The 10,548-nt window shown below is 37.2% G+C and overlaps 1 protein-coding gene across 2 annotated transcripts in view; it reads right to left on the bottom strand.

Annotated features, from left to right (window-relative positions):
- Positions 1-466: 466 nt before the first annotated feature.
- Positions 467-10,548, bottom strand: part of ppp3ca (protein phosphatase 3, catalytic subunit, alpha isozyme) — a 205,037-nt gene continuing 194,955 nt past the window's right edge. The window contains exons 9-14 of one of the 2 annotated variants that reach the window (XM_032576815.1): positions 10,308-10,433; positions 8,839-8,916; positions 8,243-8,327; positions 7,918-8,015; positions 6,532-6,582; positions 4,072-4,250 (exon numbers count right to left, since the gene is read on the bottom strand). In XM_032576815.1, coding sequence (XP_032432706.1) covers positions 4,072-4,250; positions 6,532-6,582; positions 7,918-8,015; positions 8,243-8,327; positions 8,839-8,916; positions 10,308-10,433 — 617 coding nt within the window. Of the gene's footprint in view, positions 4,251-6,531; positions 6,583-7,917; positions 8,016-8,242; positions 8,328-8,838; positions 8,917-10,307; positions 10,434-10,548 lie in introns of both variants that reach the window. The other variant, XM_032576816.1, reaches the window with a different exon arrangement.

Here is a 10,548-nt window from a genome sequence, read left to right as displayed (position 1 = left end):
AGTGAATAATGTTGCTTTACAAAATCGCAACTAAAAAAGTTTAGTTGCAGTTCACACTTTACATTTTCCAAATGATTAGTGTGTAGAAATACCCACATGGAGTTTACCACCTTGTGAAATACCATGTTGAGGAAAAAAGGAAACAGTTTAATATTTCTGCAAAGGCATGAAAATGACTCAGTCATCATTAGGCCTCAATACATAATTCAGTTTGTTTTAATGCGAACCACTACATGGGAAGGGTCTCTTTAAATCTTCAGATTTCGGAGCGCTATACAATTATATTAGCAACTGCATTTAGTTACATCAGATTTAGGATCCCAGGATACCATTATAATGCGAGAAAAAAAATCTAGTATAATACTTTTAACTGGCTTCAGTATTATGGGGTTTTATCCACAAGCAACTGCAGGGTAGAAGAGCACATTAATTACTCCACCAGGGGGTTAAAGAATTGCACAACACAATTTGTTCATGCATATTTTATTCAAGAGTAAAAAAATGTGATTTGTCCCATAGGGCATGCTTACAGTGTGTGTGTTATTTAGGAAGTCAAATGCCAAAACATATCTCCATAGAGAAAAAAAATGTTGCAAGATAAAATCCATTATATCTCTTTGTTGAAGTATGCATTTTGACTATACGAGAACCAGAAACCAAGGAATGAAAAGAACTGTAAGCTAAATTGTAACAATAATATCAGCAGTAAATATAACCAGAATACAATGTTTCCTGTTAAATGTGTGACACCTGATTTGTCTGTGTGTCCAATTCATTTACATTTGAGAAAACCATGCTATCATGCTTTGGCAGCCTGAAAGAGTAGCTTTTCACTGAGATTATATTCATTCACACTATTGAACATTTTTCTGTACATTAGTACAACAGAAAAAAAAATGTATATATAGCACAAGGCTTTACACCTTAGAAGGGCATCTCTTCATACAAGAAATCAATATAAAATTAAAAGCAGTGGTAGTAAATAACAAAATGAAACAAAAAAAATGACCAAAAACAATCAAAGGAAGCCTATTTATAAAATTTATAAAACAAGACAATACTACAAATATAATCCAAAAATAAATGAATTCAAGTTTACTATTTGAAACACAACTATCTATCACAATTATAATCTCACATAACAACTAGGAACTTAATTGCATGCATTGATGCGTTCCATACCATAGATGCTGTGTTAAGTCACTTTTTGTCCATCTTTACTTCACACACCTTTATCACTGAAAAGAAAAATGGCATCCAAACCAGGAAAACATTAATGAATGACAAAAAATTCAAGAAATTTGTTGCGAGGTGGGTATCAAAGATGTTTATCATTCCGACTTAGATATTTTACTCAGGATGTTTACTACTCTAGAGGTACCCCAGACTGTGAAAGACTCACACACTGTTTGGGGATAGTGACTAATTGCATTTAGCTCACAGTGAGACTTTAGCTTTTATTTAATATCAAATCATCCAGTTTTGATCATGTTCTAGAGTAAAAACAAATGAAAAAAATATTCAGAAACCCCCCCCAAAAGTTTGATTAAATAGTTGAAAACAAGAATTCAATTTTCAATGTTGGCCTGTTTTATACTTTTTTCATAAAGAACGTATTACAGATTAGCTATATTCGTTCAATGATACATCTTTGCAAAATGAAAAGGCATTCTGCCAAAAACCTATGCTTTAAAGTCCTGCTAGACTACTTCAGATATATAGTTTTAAAATGATCTTTTCTCATTTTTTCTCTATTTTTGAAAAAGAAAAAATCTGAGTCTACACAGGCTATGGGATTCCAAACAAACTGCTGTAATATTTACACTAGGTCAGAAAGTGTCGAAAATGTCGGCAACCACAGAATCTACATTTCAAAGAAGGGCCTGAGCATGAATAAATCAGTGCTGGGTTAAAGATTTTCCAAAGCAACTGTAGTTTGTTAGCGTGGCCATTGCCCTCATCCCATTACGATTAATCAAAGGCTGTGAAATCCAAAGAACACCAGTACGGATGCTGTTTATGATTAACTGAAACATAATAATATGTCTAGAACTTCCTTCCTTGTCACATTTTGCAAGCATAAAATCCAAAAATGTTTTGGAAAAGCAAAAGATGCAAAAATTTGCAGGACACTGAAGTCACTGTTTGTATTCTTGCTATTTCTTTAGCAAGAAGCAGGAAAGAAATAGCAGTTCATTAATATCTTGAAACCAAGGTATGTTTCAACATTCAACGTGACTTTTTGTTTCCTCTGAAAGCTGCGTTAATGCCGAAGGGAAGAAAGGTTATTGTTAGACAGAAATGAAGCTTAAATATCCTGAAAAAAAACTATGATTTTTATATGAATTTGTAAGGTGAAGTTGGTTTTTAACATGAAGCTGTTCTGATGTGAAATTAGGCATGGGCTGGTTATGTCTATTAAATTACGTCATGCATCCAAAATATGATGACTTTAAAACTGATTACCTTTTCCATCACACTGGTGGGATAGTTTAAAGTGAGATTAATAGAAGGGAAAGTGCCATAGTGGCAAGAGTTTTCTCTGGCTCTTCAGGGAATAGCGTAATCAAATCCCATCCCCATCTGCTGCAGCCGCCATTCATGGGCTGGTTGAAAGAGGTACTACATTTTGTATACAAGATATCAAGTTGGGCAATTTGGGAATATTTAGTAAAAACCATGGTTTTCTCACTGCTAACAACATACTGTAAAGCAGGAGGCTGCAGCATTACTAACTAATCAGCTAACATTTACTTTTTATACTTCTGTTACTCAAAAACATAATTCTGTGCAATAAGCACTTACAAAGTAGATTGTTACATCTGAGAATCAAAGTAAATATAGCAAAAAAGTGATAAAAAAATATGAAACAATTTATTATTTCAGCAGCAGTAGGGATATTTGTTGCATTTGCTGTCTTACCAGGACTACAAATAAAAATAACCTTTCAGATAACTCTGATACATTTAGATTAGTGTCCCTGCCAAATAAACCAATTAAATTCAATTTTATTTTTTCAGTTTTTAAATTAGGGTAGTGTGATTAAATTATGCAATATTGCTTAAAATCTTTGTGTGAATATTGTGAGAAGCTCAAACCAGCTCACGCCTATGTAAAATGCTCTTTTGGAAGAGGAGTGAATAACCATAAGACTGAGATTAAAAGGAGTAAATGATATATTTTGAAGTCAAATCTCTGTGTTTAATCTGGGGTGCTGAGGTAGCATCAGCAAACAGTGGGACTGCGTCTTCTAAATCATCTCTTCTTTTCCTCCAGGTTCTGTGATCCTGTAAGATGGCAGATGTCGAGGAGAGAAGGAACGAGGCAATGCCGGAGGTTACTAAGACATATCCAAGGTGGATCTGGGTCTGCAGTGGATTTGTCCGTGACATGAGAACCCCGTCTTCTTTTTTCCCCTGCAGGTTGGCAGCATCTTACAACAAGGTAAATCAATAAATTTAAGTTCACCGATAAGATGGCGTGCTGCAGAGTTCGAAGAGGTACATACATTTACATATTTGCGTCTCTTTTTCCTTTCTGTGTTGTCCCTCCCAAAGTGACGTGACCTAATACTAGCAAAAACAATAAGATAAAGTAGATAATTCTCCTTTTGATGTGCATTTGTGAGTGATTCATAATAAATACTTTATAAAACATTATGTGATATGGATACTGCACTCATGTCTTCTGTCAGGCCCTGCAATGAAGGAGCACACGTGTGTCAGCACTTGCAGCAAAATAACTCCCAACAATTCAGTCTGTAATCGAATTGAGAAAGGGAACTACAGTCGGACACAACTTCCAAAAGCACTTCTTTGCTGCAGCTTGTGGGTCTCTCTGTATCCCTGCCCCTTTGCTGTGAACCCCAGCTCCCCCCGCCCCCTAACAGTGCAATGACATGCCGTCATGAAATAAATGACCTTTTCGCCCAGTGTTTAGATTTGCTGCAGGTTTCATGTTCTAGCGGTAGGCCTGTTAGATTTCTGTGTTCTGAGGCCTGAATTTCCCATTAAGCAAAGTCTTCCTGCATGACTGTAACAGCGGCACAGTTTCCGTGGCTCAGACAACACATTACTGGATGTTGCTGTTGTCTTCTGTGCCGTTTGCCTCCGACATATTCATCTTGCCCATGGAGTGCCCCACGTGGTTCACCCCATCCTTGCGAGGTGGCATGCGCTCATTAATGCGGTCTAAGCCCTTCGCCTCCTCGAAGCTGGTGATCTTGTGCTGGGGGGAGAACCCACGAATAGCTGAAGAAGAGGAAAAACGCAGGGTTAGGGTTATGTTGCTCAACAATCTAAGAGTATTCCGCAAGTCGCGTACTGTGTCAGACAGTTTGCATGCACCCATCATGGACTGCATTAGTTTTGTGCTTCTCATAGTTCATTTTGGACAATTAGCTTTCCATGGAGGCTTCATCACACAACATACAATTCTGATTGACTTTTACAAACAAGAACTAGCAAGAGGAAGCTGAAGAGTTTGGATGTATTCCTCTGTCTTATTTATTCCACATACTTTGAGCAATTTACCAGAACCTTTTGCAAGTGAAGCAGAAAGTTGAGGTTATTGTGTGGAATACGCTTAAAAGGCAGGCCCCTGCCAGGAAGTCAATCAATAAAAAAATTTGGTCAACCACTTTTTGTAAGAGGAGTTTCCAAATATTTGTCAAGATGAGCATGCAAACATTTGAGGTAATATGTATAATTTTAACAGAAAATCCAACATGAATTCAAACCTGTGGACTTAATTCTCCTTTTTATGTTGCTAAATGTTGGAATGTCCATCTAATATTAATAGATTGTTATGACAATCATGTCCATGATGAGTGAATGCAGACGTCTGGTAGCCATTATAAGTGCAGGTTATAAAAAGCTATGATATGATATATGATATATCCCCTCATGTGCCCAAACATGTCATGATTTAATAGTGTTAGCTGCATCAAAAGTGCTATCACATCTAGGAGTGACAATCAAGAATAATAATTACACTTCCCTTTGCTAATTTCCTTTACATTATATAGTCATCAATACCAACTGTGAGTCACTGCCTCATAAGCAATGTTTAAATTACAAAATAAAACTATGATCAAAGTTCTTTTTGCCAAGAAATAACACAGCTGTTACAATCCGAATATGAGTCAGTGTTCAATAAATAAAGTGACAATATAAAAACCCAGATTTACTATAAACTGACTGCAAACTATGATGAGTGAGATATTCTATGCGATTGTAGTAAAGAGAGGCAAAAAGGATGTAATTATAGGAAGAAGAGGAGACTTTTTTCTGCAGATCTTGATCTAAAATGTGTACATACTGCCAGCACACCTTACACACATTTTACACATGTGTGACTCAATTTGGAGAAAATCTCAAATCATAAAAATGAGCAGGTGATCTCAGAATTCAATTTGGCAGAAATAAAAAAAAATATGTTCACATATTTCTATAAACTTATTATTATTACTTTATTTATTTACTATTGAATTTATTAAATCAAATACAGTCTGTAAAGTCTTTGTATCTGAACTATTTCCCAAAAACCATTTAAAACAGGCTTTGATTTTTTTTCTTGTTCTTGTGCTTGCAACACATTGTAGACCAGATGGAGGACATTTATAACCCTAACCAATAAGCTTTTCTTATGAATCCCTTAACACTTTTTTTTTTCGCTTTGCAGAGTTTTAATTTATAATAAACATTCTTTAATACATTAAATAACTATATGTTTTTTATTTAGTGGTTTTCCCTAATTTCCTCCTGCTCCACATATTGTTCTGTAAGCTATAAGCTTCTCTACTTTGGTAGCAGCATTTTATGATGACTGGAGCTTTGTTTAGCGCACACATAACTTTTACGTTCCATCCATCCTCGAGCGAACAGACCTAACAGTTTCTGTTCTGTTCGTTATGACCACAAATGCATTTAATTTGAATTTCGTGTGATAGAACAAAAGTCTGCCATAACTGAGGAGTGACATGATGATGATGATACTTGGTTTTCATTTGGTGCTTGTGATGCTCTTTCTGTGCTACTGTTCTTTAACATTTAATATTTCAGAGGCTTTCACATAATTTATGAAATTATGCTATCAAAAAGTGGATTCCTGAATGTAAGTGGGTTTCGTTTAGCAATCTAAAAGTTTGAAAATTTGATGACATTTTTCATAAAATTATAATAAAATACAATGACATTTGAGGGTACAATACTTTTGGAAAGCAAGTTATTCAACAGATATTATTCATCTTGAGAACAGTTTCTAATGTAACTTCTTCCCATTAGAAAGTAGTTAAAATCTACTCTATGATGATTTTTGCTTTATTTACATAAAATCAACAAGTATTATTCAGAAAAAAGAAATTTTTTCTTATGTTTTAACTCTATTTGAATGAACTTCACAATAAGATGGAGCTCTGTGAACATAGGAGAGCTAAGCGTGGACTTTATATTGTTTCAACTGTTGTCTAGAAATATTTTATAGCAGGATACCCTGATATTAAAGCAGTGGGACAAGGAGCACCAGTTTTACCTTCTCTGTCCTCATCATGCGTCTCGATGGCTTCAATGGCTTCAATGGTGGCTGAAGGGGGGAGGAGGGGAGCAGGTTACTCCTGATAAAGCCATGCAAATGTACAATGCAGCCCCAGGGAGAAGGCGACTCATGTTATTTGGCCAGATGAGCTGTAAATGTTCACTGTTATTGAAGCCAAACTCAGAGGAGCGCCATGCATTAAAACTGAGTTAGTGTCAATCTTGGGTTAGAAAGTTTTCATGAAAAGTCACACAAATAGATCCACGAAGAGAGACACAGAAATGAGATGATGGAAAGTGCGGGGGCTGAGATGACAAACAAAGATGTGAGAGCATCTGAATTACTTTTAATGCTTTGCACGGCTTAAGGAGGTAGTACTTGTTTCTGCATGTCTGATGAAACAATTTATACCATTGCTTAGGAAGGTCCTAATCTGAGTAAACTCACCTGGTCCTCCTGATAAAAGCTGTGACAACTCTCAAAACATTTGACCATTTACCACTTTTCCAATCATTGAAAACACAATACATAAGCACTTTATGCTACATTCTCAGTGTGGAAGTTGCTACAATGTTAAGAGAACCCAAAGAAAACATTTATCCTAGTTACATTTCATCCAAGTTGTTGAAATCGGCTCTCATTAACTCAGTCGTGTGATGAAAATTGCATCTGCGTCCTCTTCTATTTTGCACATGGTTCTGTGTGGCGAGTTGTGTGATTGGCCTGGAGTTTGTTGCCGTGTTTTATGCAGAAATGCACTACGACATCAGTGTTGATATTTCGTTTTAACTGGTCAGCTTCCACTCTCCTGTTTTTGCATCCGCAAGACGCATGAATACTTTTGAGGAATGTTTATCAGATGTGGTGGGGAATTATGTGCATTTGTATGATTCTGCACTAAATGACTACAAAGTCAGTCAAACATTGCTGTCCATGGAGGAGGCTGTATGCAGAGGCATTCTCTCTGTGAGTGATTTGTAAAAGCAAAATGAAGGATGCATGGGGGGAGTGGACACCCAGGAGAGTAGAGGCATGACGCAGTTGATAAGCTGCGGCTACAAGTAAGATACTGACAGCAAATAACTTTGTCACAGAACCCTACTTACAAAAATCCATACTACACATTAGCTGCTGAAAATAGGCAGCAGAAAACTCAAACCCATAAGGTTTTTATTAATATATCATTGGAAGATCCAACAAGAGACTAAAACAGCATTTATTGGCTGCTCTTTATTTAAGGGAGTTTGGAGAAAGAGACAGATAGAAAAATAGAAAAAGGCAATGGAAGAGATGAGAATGCTGATGAGTACAAGAACGAACCGAAAACAAAGAGAGAGAACCAGTGTAGGGAAAAAAAAGACTTAGGCCGAGCCTTCTGCTCACCACTCTGCAGTGTCTGTCTGCCTCCAGAGAGAACCCCACTTGGCAACATGCCAGTGGGCGTCAGGCCCTTAAGCGTCAACACATTTTCACTCTCCTCTCTGCAGGAAGAACAGAAACAAGCAAGCAGGTCAGAAAGCTATGCTGAACCCGGATCAGACTGGAGAAAAAACACTTTGCCCTCACTTTCCCCACTCACCCCCACACGCGCACACACACACGCACGCCCGCACACATACAGAACAGACCTTATATAATGTCTGTGTTTCAAGATGTACACTACAATCATATCTCCATTTACTAACACACTCTTCAACAAAACGTCTACCTGAGAACAGAGAACATTTTGGCCATTTTTCCAATAGCACGGATCTTGTTTCTGATCACCTCTTTGCGAGCCGCGGCTGCATTGGCTGCAAACAAACACAGGTAACCCATCCACAGTGATTATAGACACACACTATAACAATGCTCTATTATTTTCTTATTATGTCGGTTTTGAGAAATGTATTTTTTTTCAAGTCAAAACGAAATGATATGTTCTTGGATGTGAAATATCTAGAGACGCATCAATCAGTAAGACAGAAATCAGAATTTGCCACTTTGGTTGACTCTGACAGATCAAACACTGAAAACTTTTTATTCATTAAATACATTAAAAAATAAACAAGCATTTTTTGTGTATGACAAATAACAGGTAAGTATGGCCCTCAATAACAATTAATCAGTCATTTTTGAAAAAAAAAAGCACTCCATGCCTTCCTTCTAACATGCAGCTTTAAAACACACCATCCTAAATAACTGCTGAGCTGTTTCCCTTTCTGAACAGCGACGTGCGCAGATCTAGGTCAACCCTGAACCCACAATGTACCCGTGAGAAATATAAAAGATGAATTATGAAACATTCTTCTTTAAACTTCTCACCATCAAATATCTCATCTTCATCATTCATGAGTTCATCATCAGAGCAGATGCTTAACACATTCACCAACATTTCAGTGACTGTGGAGGAAAAAGTGGACAGGAAACAGGTAGTCACAGAGCGGTGCAGAAAACAAATCAGGGCGTCTTACAGTGTCTATAAGAATTATTCACCTTCCTGGATGTTTTGCCATTTTTATTGCTTTGACAAAATAAGTAATTGTATAAATATTCAACCCCTTCAAAGTGTCTGACTTAGTTCAACAGTGGTCTGGTCAATTGGTCCTATTAGTCTCACAATAAGTGGAATGGAGATTACCTCAGCATAAAAACACTTGGTTCTGGAAGCCACTCACTGGTTAATCAGTGTTCTTGGCCAGCATTACAGCATGAAGACAAAAGAAATAAGCAAATCAGAGAAAAGGGTTACTGAAAAGTATATGTTAGGGGAAGGATACAAAAATAAATCTCTAAGCCACTTAACATCCTCTGGAGTTCAGTTCAATCCATCATCAAGAAATGGAAAGGATATGGTGTAAATCTGCCTAGATCAGCCTGTCCTCACAAACTGACTGAACCGTGCAAAAAAAAAAAAAAAAAAAAGACTAGAAAGAGGTCAACAGGTCACCTCGGACAGAGTTACAGATGGGAGAGACTCTGAGTCCAACAATTGTTGCCAGTCCAAGCTTTCTGGGACAACCCACTATGGATGGGAAACTCATAATGGAGCTTTTGGGCCATCAGACAAGATGCTACTTACATCACCACGAACATCCTTACTGTGTGAAGCATGATGATGGGAATAACTCTTGAAAAAGTAGAAAGTAAAATGGATTTATCAAAATATAGAGAAATTCTAGATGACAATTTGTTTTCATCTTCAAGAGAACTACAGCTTAAGAGAACATTTATCCGGGCCTGTGCCCAACTTTTAGATGTTTCCCTGCTTCAACAAGCCTCCTCAATTTCTTCAGAGACTTGCTAAAGACCAGACTCTCATTATTTGACCCATTATTTGCTGAAGCAGATACACATCTAAAACCTGCAGGACACCAGGCCTCGAGGACTCACAAAACAGTGAATTGAAGCATCCAGCTAAAATCTCGCAGAAATGGTTTGAAGACAACAAGCTGGACATTCTGGAGTGACCAAGTCAAAATCCAGATTTCAGTCTGATAGAAAACTTGTGGCAAAGCTTGACCGGGGTCGATCCCCATGTACATCCTCAAATGTGCATCTAATGACTTGAGAGGGAGGAATATCTATGCATCTACTTATATTATGTTTTTATTTACCTGTTATTATTTAGTAGAAATCTGTTTTCACTTGACAGTTAAGGGGCTTTTTTTTTCTCAAAAAAGCCAAACTTTGTTGATCACAAGTGATTTCTACAAGCAATAAAAAGGGTAAAGCATCCAATGGGGCGGATACATTTTATAGAGCATCATAAAAGAAGCGAGGAAGGTTTCTACCTTTTTCTCCAACAAATGGCAGGGACCAAGTAAAGACGTCCATGAAGTTGGGCAGCCAGTAGGGGTGTGGCGAGCAGTTGAACTGTCGAATGTTCATGACGTTATTTTCATATTTCAGTACAGCAGCTGTAAGGGAAGCAGCGAGAACAGGGGAGTAAAATGTTCCACTTAACCCGACTCTTCCTTACAACCAACACACCTAAATGATGCTGTATGACATCCAGCTCGTTACATACAATCA

Source organism: Xiphophorus hellerii, chromosome 11 (genome assembly GCF_003331165.1).
Source record: "Xiphophorus hellerii strain 12219 chromosome 11, Xiphophorus_hellerii-4.1, whole genome shotgun sequence".
In the NCBI taxonomy this organism is placed as follows: Eukaryota; Metazoa; Chordata; class Actinopteri; order Cyprinodontiformes; family Poeciliidae; genus Xiphophorus; species Xiphophorus hellerii.
The sequence above is the reverse complement of the archived record's forward strand: the minus strand, read 5'-3'. Positions and strand labels throughout refer to the sequence as shown.